The 18,290-nt window shown below is 47.1% G+C and overlaps 1 protein-coding gene across 1 annotated transcript in view; it reads right to left on the bottom strand.

Moving 5' to 3' along the window:
• Window positions 1–17,930, bottom strand: part of LOC117355029 (zinc finger protein 850-like) — a 92,246-nt gene extending 74,316 nt beyond the window's left edge. Inside the window, exon 1 of the mRNA XM_033932975.1 lies at window positions 17,720–17,930. Within this exon, the coding sequence (XP_033788866.1) occupies window positions 17,720–17,815 (96 nt within the window). The 5' untranslated portion in view covers window positions 17,816–17,930. The remainder of the gene's footprint in view (window positions 1–17,719) is intronic.
• Between the last annotated feature and the right edge of the window lie 360 nt (window positions 17,931–18,290).

Raw genomic sequence — 18,290 nt, 5'->3', positions numbered from 1 at the left:
GTCCTGGCAGAACCATTAGCCGTGCTCTTCAATCTTTCCCTGGGCACGGGAAAAGTTCCACTAGACTGGAAAACAGCTAACGTCATTCCGCTCCACAAAAAGGGATGCAGGTTAGACACTGCAAATTACAGACCGGTAAGTCTCACGTCAATAGTGTGCAAGCTTATGGAAACATTGATTAAACACAAATTTAGACACGGTTATGGATGACGAGAGACTGAGGGATCCACACCAGCATGGATTTACTAAGGGGAGATCTTGCCAATCCAACTTGATCAGCTTCTTCGACGGGGTAACAAAAGAACTGGATAAAGGAGAGTCCCTGGATGTGTTGTATCTGGACTTCAGCAAGGCTTTTGACAGCGTCCCACACCGTAGACTTCTGAACAAGAGGAGTTCATTGGGGCTAGGAGGAATATTAACTGCATGGGTTAAAGACTGGCTCAGTGGTAGACATCAGAGGGTGGTGGTAAATGGTACCCCCTATGAAAAGTCGGAAGTGCACAGTGGAGTACCGCAGGGCTCGGTCCTGGGCCCAATCCTATTTAATATCTTCATACAAGATCTGCCTCAGGGACTTCGGGGAAAAATTGCATTATTTGCCGATGATGCTAAATTGTGCAACATAGTGAGCGGAAGATACCATGCCTGACGCTATGACACAGGACATACTTGTTCTGGAACACTGGTCTACTCTTTGGCAGCTGAATTTCAATGCCAAAAAGTGTAAGATAATGCACCTTGGTGGCAGAAACCCATGCAGAACCTACACTCTGAAGGGTGAGATCTTGACCAGAACTGTGGCAGAACGAGACCTGGGAGTAATCATTAGTGATGATATGAAGGCAGCCAATCAGGTGGAGAAAGCCTCATCTAAAGCTAGACAAATGCTAGGTTGCATCCGGAGAAGCTTTGTCAGCCGAAGGCCCGAGGTGGTGATGCCGCTATACAGGTCCATGGTGAGACCATATCTGGAGTACTGTGTACAGTTTTGGAGGCCACACTATCGGAAGGATGTGCTAAGAATGGAATCGGTTCAACGATTGGCCACCAAGATGGTCTCAGGGCTCAAGGATGTCCTTATGAAGAACGACTAGGTAAGTTGCACCTTTACTCTCTCGAGGAACGCAGAGAGAGGGGAGACATGATAGAGACGTTCAAATACGTTACTGGAGACAAGGGGGCATCCGCTGAAAATCAGAGGCGGGAGATTCCATGGTGACACTAGGAAATACTTCTTCACCGAAAGAGTGGTCGACCGTTGGAATAATCTTCCACTTCAGGTAGTTGAGGCCAGTAACGTGACTGATTTTAAGATCAAATGGGATCAACACGTGGGCTCACTTCAAAGAGGAACTTAGAGGGGAGGGTTATTTGAGTGGGCAGACTTGTTGGGCCGTAGGCCCTTTTCTGCCATCATATTCTGTTTCTGTTTCAAGTAAAGGGGGGGCCGAGCCAAGGATGGATTTGAAACAGAAACAGGCGAACTTGAATTGCACTCTTGCTTCCAAGGGTAGCCAGTGAAGTTTGTGGTAGTAGGGAGTTAAGTGTTCCCATTTTTTAGTCCAAAGATCAGTCGGATTGCCGTGTTTTGGATGATTCGCAGTCTTTGAGTGGTTTTTTTGAAAGATCCCAGGTAGATGATGTTGCAGTAGTCGAGTAGGCTTAAGATGGAGGATTGCACAAGAAGGCGGAATGAGGGAGCGTCGAAGTACAATCACACCGACTCACATACACCCCACACAGACCCCCCATTCAATCACTCCCCACCCCTCGACCCCCAAATCTGGAAACCAGAGGTAACCGAAGGAACACCTGCCACAAGGCCAAATAAGCACCTCAGGGTTGGAGGAATGCTTATGATAGCAAAGCTCAAAACGTGCCAGTTCAATCATCTGATGAAACCAGCAATCCAAAGGGATAGGCCCAGCTTGAGTCCAAAATTGCAAGATCAGACGGTTAACCGTCAACAAAGTCAGGTAAATAAATCTCCTCTGAGGAACAGTGAGGCCTTGTTCTTCCAACAGAGTCTGGTCGCCAAGAAGCAACGTTTTGTAATCCCACTCGACATTACGCTGTAGAACTAAGCAAAGCTGCGCAAAGGATGAATTCCAAAGAGAGGGCTCAGGACATTCCAGAAAGGAATGTAGGAACGTCCCCGGAGCCCCTCTGCATTTACTACACACTGACTCCTTCCATAAGCCCAAGCGCGCACCCCGGGCTGCGATGATGTAAGCCCGGTGAAGGACTTTAAATTGAGTCTCCTGCCAGGCTGCGGATTTCACAAATGCATGCAAGACGTGAAAAAGTTCCAAAAAGGATTCAGGAGTGTACTGCGCGCCCAAGACCTGGTTCCACTTAGCACGTAACAAGGCCAAAGGCTCCTGAGTAGCAGAGGAACGAACCACCTTATACCAAACTGATAGGGAGCTCAGAGCAGTCGGCACACACAGTAAATACCCATCGAGGGGTCCGCAAGTCCACTCCTCTCCAAACTGCAAACAAGACTCTGATAATAATGGCGAGCTTGTAAGTAGGCGAAGAAATGAGTTTTGGGAATATCCCACTTGTCCTGAAATTGAGCAAAAGAATCAAAAACACCCGTATCCCTGTCCGACATATGAGAAAGGGTTAAGGCCCCCCTAGAAGCCCAGGCAGCAAATGGGGAATGGCCTAATCCCGGGAGAAAACTGGGGTTACCCTGAAGTTGCAAAAAGGGAGAAGCCCGCGGAGAGCGAGCCTGTGACCTACGCCACCACCGCCAAGCCTGACAAAAAGGACGCAAAAACTGTAATTTGGACGGCAACGCTCCCCCTACTCCACTAGGGGCATGCACAAGATTCAAGAAGGTAAACGGGGCGCACCAAGCTGCCATCCATCCCAACGGGGAGAATCGAGCCACTCCCGTCACCCCTTCATGGATAAAACGCAGAAGGGTTGCTACATTATATGCTCTAACATCAGGGAGACCCAGACCTCCCTCCATCATAAAGAGCGTCAGCTTCGCGTAAGCAATACGGGCTGCCCGATTTCGCCAAAGAAACGCAGAAAAAAGAGAACGAACTTTTCGGATATCCCTCTGCAACACCCAGAAAGGTACCGTTTGCAAAGGATATAACAATTTAGGCAAAAGGATCATTTTGACGCTCTGGGGTAGATCCCTCCACGCAGAGCAGAGAGCTTGAATTTTATCAATAGCAGCCAAATATTACACTTGTACATAACCTTAAGGTCTGTATGCAAGTAAATACCTAAATACTGCATTACAGATGCCTGGGGCTTGGGTCCCAGTCCAGAGCAGGAGGGGGGGGGGCAGGGGTGTTACCGAACTGAGAGGACTGGGGCACCCCACTTTATAACTACTGCACCTTTCTGAAAAGTATGGAAATATTTTAAACCGAAAAAGTTTGTTTTCCTTTGGGGACATGTGGTCCATATAAAGATTGTTGGGAACTATTTTTGAAGCCAAGCTTATAGGCATGTGCCTATGAGAAGAAGGGCAAAGGAGGAGGGGTGGTTTAAAATTTTTTTTTTTTTAAATGTTGTTGGTACTGTGGAATCTGGAAAGTGTTATTTATATGACTTAAAGGCCTAACATTGCTGGCATTCAAGGGAGGCGCAGGATCGAGTGCCTGTGGCAGGGATTGACATTGGCGTTATGCACACCCCAACACAATGTCTAAAAATAACACAGGTCATGCTAATGGAAATTCAAGGATTCACTAAATACTTCTGTTTCCTGCGCTTGTGGGATAGCAGGTCTACAGCAGAACATTATGTCAAGCGTGTCTGGCAGCTGAGGGATACCTATAGCCCAGGAACAAGCAGTGTGAAATTTATGTCATTGGTGGATCCTCATAAAATATTTCTTCCATCTCTTCATATCAACCTGGGGTCCAGAGAAGAGTGACTAAAATGGTTAAGTAGCTGGAGGAGCTGCCTTACAGCAAGAGATTAGAGAAACTGGGCCTCTTCTCCCTTGAAAAAGAGGAGACTGAAAGGGGACATGATCGAAACATTCAAGATAATGAAGGGAACAGACTTAATAGATAAGGACAGGTTGTTCACCCTCTCCAAAGTAGGGAGAACGAGAGGGCACTCTCTAAAGTTGAAAGGGGATAGATTCTGTACGAACATAAGGAAGTTCTTTTTCACCCAGAGAGTGGTAGAAAACTGGAACGCTCTTCCGGAGTCTGTCATAGGGGAAAACACCCTCCAGTGATTCAAGACAAAGTTAGACAAGTTCCTGCTGAACTGGAATGTACACAGGTAGGGCTAGTCTCAGTTAGGGCGCTGGTCTTAGACCAGAGGGCCGCTGCGTGAGTAGACTGCTGGGCACGATGGACCACTGGTCTGACCCAGCAGCGGCAATTCATATGTTCTTATGACTGAGAGGGGATATGATCGAAACATTCAAGGTACTGAAGGAAATAGACAGTAGATAAAGACAGGTTGTTCACCCTCTCCAAGGTAGAGAGAACGAGAGGGCACTCTAAAGTTGAAAGGGGATAGATTCCGTAAAAACATAAGGAAGTTCTTCTTCACCCAGAGAGTGGTAAAAAACTGGAACACTCTTCCGGAGTCTGTCATAGGGGAAAACACCCTCCAGTGATTCAAGACAAAGTTAGACAAGTTCCTGCTGAACCAGAACTTAGGCAGGTAAGGCTAGACTCAGGGCACTGGTCTTTGACCTAAGAGCCACTACAGGTGCGGACTGCTGGGCACGATGGACCACTGGTCCAATTCTTATGTTCTTATGAAGAACCTGATAAAGGCCATGGGTAAAGCAAACTCACCAGGTTTTCAATATCTTGTGAAGAAATTTTATTTATTGGCCCACAGATCAAATCCGTTATGCATAATGTGACCATTTATTTTTCTCATCAAAACGGGACATCTATTAATTGTCAGTCCCGCCCTAGCCCTGCCCCCAATCCCGCCCCCAATTTCTTAAATAATTTTTCATGTATACATAATATCTTATTAATTTATAATGGTAACCACAGCAGACAAAGAGGACAACCACAGCAGGGGACAGCAATGGAAGCAGCAGACAGAAGCAGGATGTTGAGCTACCCAATTTTCTGCAAAGTCTGCCATATGTATGACTACCTCCCCTCTGGGAGGCAGTCTTATGTATGCACTCAATGTGAGGAACTGGAGAGCCTGAAGAAATAAGTCAGACTCCTGGAATGCAGAATGCTGGAACTAGAAGCACTTCGAGCAGTGGAGGAGGAGGACAGAGAGGCAGAAAACATCAAGACAGAGGAAACCATTGAGGAAGAAGTCCGGGAGTTAGAGAAGTTCATCGAGGAGGCTGTGGAAAATCACCAGCAACAGTGGAACTGCCGAGATACACCTACAGAGAGTAAGGATCATCTGGAGGACAACCATAAGGAAGAAATGGGTGACACAGCAGCGAGACCTGGAAACAGCAGAGGGAACCCACAAGACGACAAATCCGGTGCAAGCCAACACCAGGATGAGAGAAGATTGAAGTGCATAGAGGACACGGACCTACAGCTGTAGAGATGGTCATATACCAGGGACATGGACCTGCGGCTAGAGAGGCAAGAGAAGATAGAGAGGACAGCAATCGTCATGGGGGACTCCATCACCAGACAAGTCAACAGCTACATAGTGGGAGGAAGACAGGATCGGCTGGTGACCAGCCTACCGGGAGCCAAGGTAGAAGATATAGTGAGCCGCATCACTAGGATCATCGACAGCGTGGAAGAGGAAAATATGGCAGTGGTGATCCACATAGGGACAAACAACGTGAGCAACAGGAACTACAGCAGGGAAGAACTGACAGACCATAGGGATCTAGGACCAGGAGGGAAGCTGAAGACCAGAATGCAGAGGGTAGCGTTCTCAGAGATTCTGCCATTACCCAGGGTTGACGAGAAGAGGCAGACGGAGCTGCATGCAGTCAACGCATGGATGAGGCGTTGGTGTGAGCAAGAAGGATTCCACTTCGTCTACAACTGGGCAACATTCTGGGGGAAGAGCAAGCTATTCAGGAAGAATGGACTCCACCTCAGCGAAGACGGAATGATTATCAGTAGGGTGGCCAGGGTGTGTGTTTGTGGGATTAGCTTCATTTTGGAGGGGGGAGCGGGTAGTGGGGACGAGTAGTTGGCTGTGAGAAAGTTGTTCTTCTTGTGTTGTACCTGGATGGGTAGGAGTAAGAATTACTTTAGTGTAGATGCTGTAGAGAGCCTTGGCGGTGTGTGAGTATATGTTGGGAGTGAAAACTGTGGTTGGGCGTAACAGTTGGGAATGAAAGCTGTGGTTGAGAGTAGCAGTTGAGCAAAACCCGACGGTGCAAAGTCGAGGTGGAGCATGCTCTCACACCCTGTGTGCCTTCTGCACTGCTCCCGGTCCAAGTCGGGAGGTGGAGATAATGAAGGGACTAGACTTAGTAGATAAAGACAGGTTGTTTATTCTCTCCAAGGTAGGGAGAACAAGAGGGCACTCTCTAAAGTTAAAAGAGGATAGATTTCGTACAAATGTAAGGAAGTTCTTCTTCACCCAGAGAGTGGTGGAAAACTGGAATGCTCTATTGGAGGCTGTTATAGGGGAAAACACCCTCCAGGAATTCAAGACAAAGTTAGACAAGTTCCTGCTAAACCAGAACGTACGCAGGTAAGGCTAGACTCAGGGCACTGGTCTTTGACCTAAGAGCCACTGCGGGAGCGGACTGCTGGGCACGATGGACCACTGGTCTGACCCAGCAGTGGCAATTCTTATTTTAAAAACCCACAAAGCTATACGCAGAGAAAATATTATTTATTTGGGGGGGGGGGTCAAAGATGTCAAGGCAGATGACTTTAAAATATGCAATGTTACCTCAGTAACTATAGAAAAAGAGACAAACAAATATAGTGCAAAATATAAACAGCAGATATAAATTCTAAAAACTGACATATTTTGATCACTAAATTGAAAATAAAATCATTTTTCCTACCTTTGCTGTCTGGTGATTTCATGAGTCTGGTTGCGTTTTCTTCTGGCTGTGCATCCTTTCTTTCTTTCTGCACTCAGGCACAACAATTGTCCCTTTCTATTCCCTCCCTCCTTCCTTCCTTCTTTCCTATGTCCTTAGTGCCCCCAGTGCCTGCTTCCTATGTCCTTAGTGCCCCTTCCTATATCATTAGTGCCCCCAGATCCAGTGTCAATTCTCCTTTGCACCTTTGTTCCAGGTCTCCCTATCCCTCCTCTGTTATGATCTTGCCTCTCTCTGCTCTTCCTCAGGGTCTCTTCTCCTTTGTCTGCACCTCCCATAGTCCTGCAGCTGACTCCTGTCTTTTCCCTTTGGTCCAGGCCTCTCTCTCTAAAGTCTTTCTTCTGCTTACAACCCCCCCCCCCCATTTCTCTGCCTTTCTCTCCTTCCTTCCTTCCTCCCTCCCTCCCTACCTCCTTCCTGTGTCCCTTTTACTGCCTTCCAGCGTTTGTCCCATCCTCTCCCGCGAAGCTAACCAGCCTGCCTCATTGCCGCACCAAAGTCAGATCGGAGAAGGTTATCATGCCGTGGTACCAGGCTATGGAAACAACCTTCGAGGGAAGCGTTAGGGCCATTGAATGACCGTGGAATAAAGGTAGTGCTAAAGGAAGACAAAGAAATCGCCGACAAACTCAACACATTTTTTGCATTGGTATTTACAGAAGAGGATATACACAGCATACTGGAACCCATCAGGCTATATACTGGAAATGAAGATGGGAAATTGGTCAGTCTAGAAGAGGTCTGCAAGCAGCGATAAATCTTAAGAGCGATAAATCCCCAGGACCAGATAGCATCCATCCGAGGGTCATCAAGGAACTGAAAGGGAGTATAGCTGAACTGCTTCAGCTAATAGCCAATCTGTCAATCAAATCGGGAAAGATTCCGGAAAACTGGAAGGTGGCGAATGTTACGCCGATCTTCAAAAAAGATTCGAGGGGAGACCCGGGAAACTACAGATCGGTGAGTTTGACCTCGGTGCCGGGAAAGATGGTAGAGGCGCTGATAAAGGACCGCATCATTGATCACCTTGACGGACACAATCCGATGAGGACCAGCCAGCACGATTTCAGTAAAGGCAGATCTTGCCTGACGAAATTGCTGCACTTCTTTGACAGAGTAAACAGGCAGATAGATAAGGGCGACCCGGTCGACATTTTATATCTGGATTTTCAGAAGGCGTTCGACAAAGTTCCACATGAACGACTACTTAGGAAAATTGCATGCCATGGAATCGAGGGTGAAATACTCATGTGGATTATAAACTGGCTGGAGCACAGGAAACAGAGAGTGGGGGTAAATGGACAATTCTCAGACTGGAAGAGCATCACCAGCGGGGTGCCACAGGGCTCGGTGCTGGGACCCGTGCTCTTCAACATCTTTATAAATGATCTGGACATTGGTACGACGAGTGAGGTGATTAAATTTGCAGACGAAACAAAGTTATACAGAGTAGTGAAGACACAGGAGGATTGTGAAGATCTGCAACGTGACATAATCATGCTCGAGAAATGACATGGCAAATGAGGTTCAATGTGGATAAGTGCAAAGTGATGCATGTCGGGAACAAAAATCTCATGCACGAATACAGGTTGTCCGGGGCGGTACTTGGAACCTCCCAGGAAAGGAACTTGGAAGATCTGATCGACAAGTCGATGAAGCCATCTTCACAATGTGCTGTGGCGGCGAAAAGGGCGAACAGAATGCTAGGAATGATCAAGAAAGAGATCATGAACAGATCAGAGAAGGTTATCATGCCGCTGTACCAGGCCATGGTACACCCTGACCTGGAGTACTGTGTCCAGCACTGGTCACCGTACATGAAGAAGGACACGGTACTACTCGAAAGGGTCCAGACTTTTACTGAGAATGGAGACCTAGTCCTGCAAGGTATTCACATTATCAGCCTAGGAGAAACAAGAGTTATTTCCCTAGGGATTTCCAGCCCAACCCCCCTGCTCCTAGGAGAGGGGTGGGGCTATGACCTACGTAAAAGCAGAGCCCTGAATCACAGAGAGGGGAAGAGGAACGGAGGCACAGAGGACAGACAAACAGCAAGGCAGGAGAAGCAGAGGAAACAGGAAGGTGAGATGTCTCTCTCCTCAGCCCCACAGTAGTGAGGACGTGGATATGGCAGAGGACTTCCCAAGCCTGAGCCCAACTGATGAGAAAGTTGAGGCAATGGACACTACTGAATTGTGTCTGGAAGCTGACTATAACCCAGAGGGAATGGAGGTTAGTCCATGAGGTGAAGTGAAGCCAGGAAACTGTCCTTCTAAGCTGTGTTTGTGTGCTGGCTCTCTGTAACCTGAAACAAGCTGACCTTTATTAGGGAGAGAAGGAAAACCTCTCCGTTTTTGCTCTGAGACAGCTCAGAAGTTTTGTTTGCTAAAGAAGCAGTATCTCTTATCTTATGAAGCTACTGTGATAAAGTCCCGGTAGAACTAACCACTTATCTAAAGCCCTGCCGTGTTTCCTCGGCTGAAAGCCCAGCTGATGCTGATAAGACATATTGAACACTTGAAATCTGAACGAGTCAGAGCTGGGCACTGAACACTTTACTTTACAAGACTAGCTGGGAACTGTATTTTCAAAGTTTGCTATTCTTTTCTACTGGCCAAGGTTGTGCAGTTTACTTGCATTGATTTGGAATTTGGTTTCATGGCATTACTGTTTATTTAAACCCTGGTGAAGAGGACTATCTTTAAAGCACAGAAAGTCCAGGGTACTGCACCTGTATGACATACTTGGTTCTCAAGTCATTCTGACAACTGTATGATATTTTTGCTTTATACTTAATTTATGCATTTCTTGAGGGTGGCTGATATTATTCAGACCCCTTGTCCACTTTAAATGCGTTTGCCTAGCTTTCAAAATCCTACACGGCATCCTCCCTCCCTTTATCCCTCTTTCTTGGAATTCCTCAAACCCTAATACCACCAGACCCACCCACAAATTAAAACTATCCTTCCCCTCACTAAAAGGCATTTCCCATGCAGGAAAACTAGGGACCTCCCTCCCCTTCAGAATCACTCTGGAGCTCTGGAACAACCTTACCTCCCCTTTTCAGAACTTGAGCTCTCTCCAAGTTTTCCGCAAACATCTGAAAATCTGGCTATTCTCCTCTCTCCATCTCTGGCATTCCAAGTCCTCTAAGTATTCTTCATACTTTGACCTCTAACCCTTTATTGTAGTCCCTTCCTATTTCATCTCCTGTAAACCGTGCTGAGCTCTACGAACGTGGAGATGATGCGGTATACAAACCTAAGGTTTAGTTTAGAATAAGAATTTGAACATACCTGAATTGTGTCATCTCCTTTTTGGCAAGTGTACATCAGTGTGGCCTGGGCAGACTAGGTGGCAGCCTAGGTCTGTTTTGCTTGAAAAGCCTTCCTCTTTCCTGGGGAAGCCACACCGACAGGAAACCAACCGACTGCTGGTCAGAGCAGGGGATAGCTATGTGACAGGGGGCAGAAAGCCTAAGTTGCGGTGGCTGTTGTTGTTGGGCTCCTGGGACCGGGGAGGCTTCAGGGTGCCGAATATCACTCTCTATAATGCCCTTCACGACATGTCCGGGAATAGGTTTGGGGTACTACTCTTTGGAACAGAATTATTTTTATCCTGCTCACCTCCTTTCTCTTTTCCATGCTCGACTGGCGGAGGTGCCTGCTATTAGTAGACGTAGTGTCATGTTTATACCGCTTTGGGAGGCGTGGCGGCGATTGTTTTCCCTGTGGCATCAGGACCCCCATATCGCTATCCGGTAATCTCTCCTTCCCTCTGGCATTGGTCCCTTCTGTTTTTGGTAGATGGCAGGCTAGGGGCTTTCAACTTCTTTCCCATGTCTTGCAGGATGATGGGAGGTTCCTGTCCTGCACCGAGTTGCTGCAGCATGGCCTTTCACCTCCTGGTCTTGTTTATGCTCATTGTCAACTGCTACATTATGTGGGGTCTCTTCCTGGGGGGTTCCCTATCTTTGGATTTTGGGATTCGATTTCGTACCCTTTTGGAGGGGGGGAGTGGATTCTGAGTCTTAGGTCTCGGTCTCCTTTATTCATAGACAGCTTGGTGCCCTTGGCAGTGGGATTTAGGGAGGGAGATTGGGGCGGAATTTTTGCTCCAAGCTCTTAAATGTATCCCAGTTCTACTACATAATGCTGAGCTCCGGGAATGCCACTATAGAACCCTATTGAGAGCGAACACGTCACAGAGTCAGGCCTACCACATGGGCTGTGTGGATACCCAACTTTGTACTACCTGTGTCACTGAAGTGAATTCTTATTTTCATGGCCTTTGACTTTGTGAGAGTATTCAGGGTTGTTGGGAGGATCTGGCCTCCATCTTACAGGGACTGTTGCACGTTCCCGTTCCTCTCTCTGCGCTTCACATGCTGTTTGATCACTTTTCTGGTTTTTTGTCTATACGTCTGCTGAAAAACTGTTTTTGAGCAAATGCTATATTTGGGGGAAAAAGGGTATTTTGAATTATTGGTCGGCTGACGTTCCTCCCTCCTTCTGGTATTGGAGAAATAAATTACACAAACTTATGGGATGGGAGGCCCGAATGGCTCGCTCCTCTCCTTATTTGGACATTTTGCCTCCAGGGAGTCGTCGTCACATTTTGAACAGACTGCAATTGTTTTCAAACCCACCTGTCTGACCTTGGTTACTTCTTTGAAACTGGATTTGGGGAGGGGGAGGGGTGGGGGTTGGAGGAGTTCTGTGGAGGACATCAGAGTCCAGCCCTTGGGAGGGGGGTCACCTTGCTTGTAAAACTCAAATACTTATTCCCTGTCATTTGGCCTTTGTTTGTGGTTCTTTATTAAAGAACAGATTTAAACATACAAATGTAAAATCATCCCTTACCCAGTGAGCTCAGGGTCTCATAATTCTCCTTCATCACCTCCCTGTAAAGGTCCTTCTGTTCCTCATTTAAATACTCCCACTCCTCCTGGGAGAAAGAGACTGTGATGTCCTCAAAAGTGACCCGCGTCTGAAATACAAAACAGAAACACTCTCAGCATTTTCTGCATTGAACCCAGATTCTTCAGACTGGCGGGGGCAACAAAAACTAGAGGGCACTCAAAAAAATTGAAGGAAGATAGGTTCAGAACAAATGCTAGGAAGTTCTTCTTCACCCAGAGGGTGGTGGACACCTGGAATGCGCTTCCAGAGGGGGTGGTTGAGCAGAGTACAGTTTTGGGTTTCAAAAAGGGATTGGACGGGTTCCTGGAGGGTAAGGGAATCCAGGGGTACAATTAGAGGTTACTATACAGTACAAAATGCTATCACTACAGGTCATTGACCTGGGGGACCGCCGCAGGCCCTATGATGGTCTGACTCGGCAGAGGCAATGCTTATGTGCTGGTGTACACTAGTGAAGGGTAAAGTTTGCCGGGTGTATATCATTTAGAATCAAGACACCGTCCCAGAATAGGGTTCTAGGTCAGAGAGTTGCTAAGAACCAGGGAAAGAGAGAGAATTTGGTCCAATGATTCCCGAAAGCAGCATTGCAGCACAACACTGGCCGCCATCAGAGACCATGTAAATGATTGCCCTTTAAGAGGATTTGATAATTATACATCATGAATGGCGAGGCTCTGGGCTTTTTTCCTTTCCACCTTTAATGCTATCTTTTGAATAAGTTACAGTGCAAGACGTAAAGTAGAAAAGAGTCTTTGGCCCAGATTCACTAAACGGACCTACCGATCCGATCCGGGGACCTGATTCACGATGCCTCCTCATGCAAATACGGACACTCGGAATCACGCCCCCAACCGACTGCAGGGATTGCTGAATAGCCATCTCCACGCATGCACAGACCATCTGTTGATGCTTACAGAGCAACGACCTCTTATTTTTTACTTTTCTTTTTATTTGCGAGCCCATGGTTTTAACCCACTTTAAACCAACGGGTTTCGCCAGATACGATCTCCAAAACTGAACACAATACTTCAATTGGGGCCTCACCAATGACCTGTACAGGGGCATCAACACCTTCTTCCTTCTACTGACTACGCCTCTCTTTATACAGCCCAGAATCCTTCTGGCAGCAGCCACTGCCTTGTCACACTGTTTTTTCGCCTTTAGATCTTCGGACACTATCACCCCAAGGTCCCTCTCCCCGTCCGTGCATATCAGCTTCTCTCCTCCCAGCATATACGGTTCCTTCCTATTATTAATCCCCAAATGCATTACTCTGCATTTCTTTGCATTGAATTTTAGTTGCCAGGCATTAGACCATTCCTCTAACTTTTGCAGATCCTTTTTCATATTCTCCACTCCCTCTTCGGTGTCTACTCTGTTACAAATCTTGGTATCATCTGCAAAAAGGCACACTTTTCCTTCTAACCCTTCAGCAATGTCACTCACAAACATATTGAACAGGATTGGTCCCAGCACCGAACCCTGAGGGACTCCACTAGTCACCTTTCCTTCCTTCAAGCGACTTCCATTAACCACCACCCTCTGGCGTCTGTCCGACAGCCAGTTTCTGACCCAGTTCACCACTTTGGGTCCTAACTTCAGCCCTTCAAGTTTGTTCAACTGCCTCCTATGAGAAACTGTATCAAAGGCTTTGCTGAAATCCAAGTAAATTACATCTAGCATATGTCCTCGATCCAGCTCTCTGGTCACCCAATCAAAAAATTCAATCAGGTTCGTTTGGCACGATTTACCTTTTGTAAAGCCATGTTGCCTCGGATCCTGTAACCCATTAGATTCAAGGAAATACACTATCCTTTCTTTCAGCAACACTTCCATTATTTTTCCAACAACTGAAGTGAGGCTCACCGGCCTGTAGTTTCCTGCATCATCCCTGTGACCACTTTTATGAATAGGGACCACATCCGCTCTCCTCCAATCCCCAGGAATCACTCCCGTCTCCAGAGGTTTGTTGAACAAGTCTTTAATAGGACTCGCCAGAACCTCTCTGAGCTCCCTTAGTATCCTGGGATGGATCCCGTCTGGTCCCATCGCTTTGTCCACCTTCAGTTTTTCAAGTTGCTCATAAACACCCTCCTCCGTGAACGGCGCAGAATCTACTCCATTTTCTCGTGTAACTTTGCCAGACAATCTCGGTCATTCTCCAGGATTTTTTTCTGTGAACACAGAACAGAAGTATTTGTTTAGCACATTTGCTTTCTCCTCATCACTCTCCACATATTTGTTCCCAGCATCTTTTAGCCTAGCAATTCCATTTTTTATCTTCCTCTTTTCACTAATATATCTGAAAAAATTTTTATCTCCCTTTTTTACATTTTTAGCCATTTGTTCTTCCGCCTGTGCCTTCGCCAAACGTATCTCTCTCTTGGCTTCTTTCAGTTTCACCCTGTAGTCCTTTCTGCTCTCCTCTTTTTGGGGTTTTTTATATTTCATGAACGCCAACTCTTTCGCCTTTATTTTCTCAGCCACTAGGTTGGAGAACCATATCGGCTTCCTTTTTCTCTTGTTTTTATTGATTTTCTTCACATAAAGGTCCGTAGCCATTTTTATCGCTCCTTTCAGCTTAGACCACTGTCTTTCCACTTCTCTTATGTCCTCCCATCCTAACAGCTCTTTCTTCAGGTACTTTCCCATTGCATTAAAGTCCGTACGTTTGAAATCTAGGACTTTAAGTATCGTGCGGCCGCTCTCCACTTTAGCCGTTATATCAAACCAAACCGTTTGATGATCGCTACTACCCAGGTGAGCACCCACTCGAACATTAGAGATACTCTCTCCATTTGTGAGGACCAGATCCAATATCGCTTTTTCCCTTGTGGGTTCCGTCACCATTTGCCTGAGCAGAGCCTCTTGAAAGGCATCCACAATCTCCCTACTTCTTTCCGATTCCGCAGACGGAACATTCCAGTCCGCATCCGGCAGGTAGAAATCTCCCAACAGCAGAACCTCCTCTTTCCTTCCAAACTTTTGGATATCCACAATCAGATCCTTATCAATTTGCTGCGATTGAGTCGGAGGTCTGTAGACTACACCCACGTAGATAGAAGTTCCATCTTCTCTTTTCAGAGCAATCCATATCGCTTCTTCCTCTCCCCAGGTCCCTTGCATTTCGGTCGCTTGGATATTGATCTTTACATAGAGAGCTACTCCTCCACCTTTATGTTATTTAATATTTATTGAATTTTTCAATATAATCAAGCATAAAACTTGTACAGAAAGGAAATTCAGCATGAAATTAATACAATTGAAAAGATATATAAAAGAATATCAAATATAAGCATAAATTTCTACTCAAGTCCTCAATCAGATCCAAGAGGGGTAATAGGCGAATCAAAGAAATTATATTTAAACCAAGCAATAACTAGTTGAATGAGATTAAAGCACCCTTTCTTAAACTAAGCACTTTCTTTCTCCAGAGGTGCAGTTGAGAGAAAGGTTGTCAGTTGAGATGGCTCAAAGAAAACATATTTATGAGAATGATAATTAACAACACATTTACATGGATGTCGCAAGTAAAAGGTCGCCCCCAGAGATATAACACCAGGTTTCCTTAACAAAAATTCTCGTCTCCTTCTCTGTGTATCCCTAGCCAAATCTGGGAACATCTGAATTTTACAACCTAAAAATTCTTTGTGTTTATTTTTAAAGAAGAGTCTCAGCAACCAGTTTTTATCTGGTGCGAGAGCTACTGTCAAAAGTAAAGTGGCTGGGGTCATCAATTCTCTATCAGACGTTTCCAAAATATTAGATATGTTCATTAAATCAGGTCCCATTTTCTGTTGTTGTTGGTCTTGAGTTTTATTTGGAAGGTAATAGACCTGCGTAAATGGTGGTAACGACTCTTCAGAAAGTTCCAATACTTCCGTCATATAACGTTTCAACATTTCCCTTGGGGCTATCATAGGAACCCTAGGGAAATTTATCAGTCTGAGATTATTATTACGAGATAAATTTTCCATTGCCTCCATCTTCCTTCTTAGGTTAGTATTGTCTTTAATTAATGTCTCAGTAATTTGTTGGGAGACTTTTAATTCTTGACAGACATTCTGTACTGAAGTTTTTGAGTCCTCAAGTCCAGTCTTTAAATTTTTAATCTCAATTTCATGGTTATTAAGTTTCTTTTCTAATTGTTGTAGTTGTGGGTTTATAGATCTTGCCAAATTGGCCACAAGATCCCACAGAGAATCTAATGTAACCTCTCGGGGCTTCTCAATTTGAAAAGGTTGTAAAGGTTGTAATTTTAATTTGGTTAGCTCACCCTCTGGCAGCGTGTCTCCTACAGCAGTCTGTCGAATTCTCTCATCCCCCACCGCTTCCTCCTCAGTCTCCTCGCTCAGACTCCTCTGCACCAGCAGGGAGTCCTGCCACACAGTTCCCCCGTTGTTCTCCTTAGCCTCCGGGAGGAGGTGAACTCCGACCTCAGGAAGTACCTCCTCTCGCGGGGAACTGGTTGACTGAGGGCGTGGGGGAGGTGCCCTTACTTCGGGACTCAACGATGTCTCCGGCCCCATGGAGAGCGACACAGATGCGCCTCCACCATGCGTCTCCCGCGGGGAACTCCCCGAAGCTGTCGGCGTGCCCTGCATTCTCCTCATCAGCTCCTCGATGTTTCCGAAGACGGCCGTTCTGGAGCGCTGCGAGGCTCCAGCAGCGCTGCGTCCCCTCCTCTTCGGCATTATAAACCAGGTAAATAATTACAGTAGACAAAGATATTTTAAGGAGCTTCAGGGAGAGTGAAGCTCAAACAACTCCTCGTGCGGCCATCTTGGATCTACTCCTCCACCTTTATGACCATCTCTGTCCTTCCTAAAAAGATTATATCCCGGTATGTTTGCATCCCATCCATGTGATTCACTGAACCATGTCTCTGTGATAGCAACAATATCTAGATCTGCCTCTAATATCAGGGCTTGCAGATCATGAACTTTGTTGCTTAGACTGAGATTTGGGGTGAGAGCAGGGTAGGACGAGGGATTTGGGGTAAGAGCAGGGCAGCAGGAGAGGTTCGGGGCAAGAGCAGGGAGCAGGAGAGGTTCGGGGCAAGAGCAGGGCAGCAGGAGAGGTTCGGGGCAAGAGCAGGGCAGCAGAAGACATTCGGGGCAGAATGCAAGGCAGCAGGAGAGATTCGGGGCAGAGAGCAGGGCAGCAGGAGAGGTTTGGGGCAAGAGCAGGGCAGCAGGAGAGGTTCGGGGCAGAGAGCAGGGCAGCAGGAGAGATTCGGGGCAGGGAGAAGTTGGCAGGAGAGATTCGGGACAAGAGCAGGGCGGCAGGAGAGATTCAGGGCAAGAGCAGGGCAGCAGGAGAGATTCAGGGCAAGAGCAGGGCAGCAGGAGAGGTTCGGGGCAGAGAGCAGAGCAGCAGGAGAGATTCGGGGCAGGGAGAAGTTGGCAGGAGAGATTCGGGGCAAGAGCAGGGCAGCAGGAGAGATTCAGGGCAAGAGCAGGGCAGCAGGAGACATCTGGAGCAAGAGCAGGGCGTTGAGTCGGAGCAGTGAGCAGGGCGGCAAGAGGAGAGTTGGGGCAGGAGAATTCAGGCAGAGAGCAGTCGCTTCTTCTGTTGATCGTGCAGCCCAGTCGGTGTTCCAGATTTGTTTAGTGAATCTAGCCCTAGAAGTCCCAGAGCTGTTCTTTTAGGTGTCCAGTACCACCTAGGCCTAGAGTAGGGTCAGATTTCCACAAACTCTGATGTCTCCCCAAGGGCCAGGCTCCAGCCCCAGATGAGAAAACTGCAGCAGTGATTGCAACAAGATGGAAGGATGTTAGTCTCTTACCTGGCCAGAAGCTCCTGCAGACATTTTCCTCAACTGGCCCAGAATTAGTCTCTTCAGCGCTTGAGGGAGGGAGAGAAGCTGAGAAGGATTTGGCATAGAAAGGAACAAAGAAAGGGGGAAACACGAGGCTTCCGGTTCGGCACAGACTGATGGCGTCACAGAAGGGGGCGGATTCAATCTACTGAGAGACGCACAGATTGAATCCCTTGTAGTGTTGACTGATCAAAATGTTCCTGGGGCGGGGAGAGTTGTGCAAAGGTCCACCCTCTAGCCCTGATTGGGGGAGGGAGGGGAGAAAAGGAGGAGCTTCGGCTCGTTCTGCCTCTCATTGGTCAGAATGGTCCTGGAGAGCGGAAAGAGGAGTTTGTCCTTTCTCACTGCACATCTCCACAGCACCGCCTCCAGCTCTAGGTCCTCCCTCCCATGACATCACATAGGGGAGGCGGAGCTTCAGAGTGACGCAGCCCTTTCTTCTTGGTTCCATCCCTTCTAGTGCTGATTGGTCAGAGGGAAGAGGAGCAGTTGGAGCTTGTGCTGGAAGGAAGAAGCCAGGGCTGGGAATGGAACCCTA

The sequence above is a fragment of the Geotrypetes seraphini genome, chromosome 2 (assembly GCF_902459505.1).
Source record: "Geotrypetes seraphini chromosome 2, aGeoSer1.1, whole genome shotgun sequence".
Lineage (NCBI taxonomy): Eukaryota > Metazoa > Chordata > Amphibia > Gymnophiona > Dermophiidae > Geotrypetes > Geotrypetes seraphini.
This window is presented reverse-complemented; position numbering and strand designations above follow the sequence as displayed.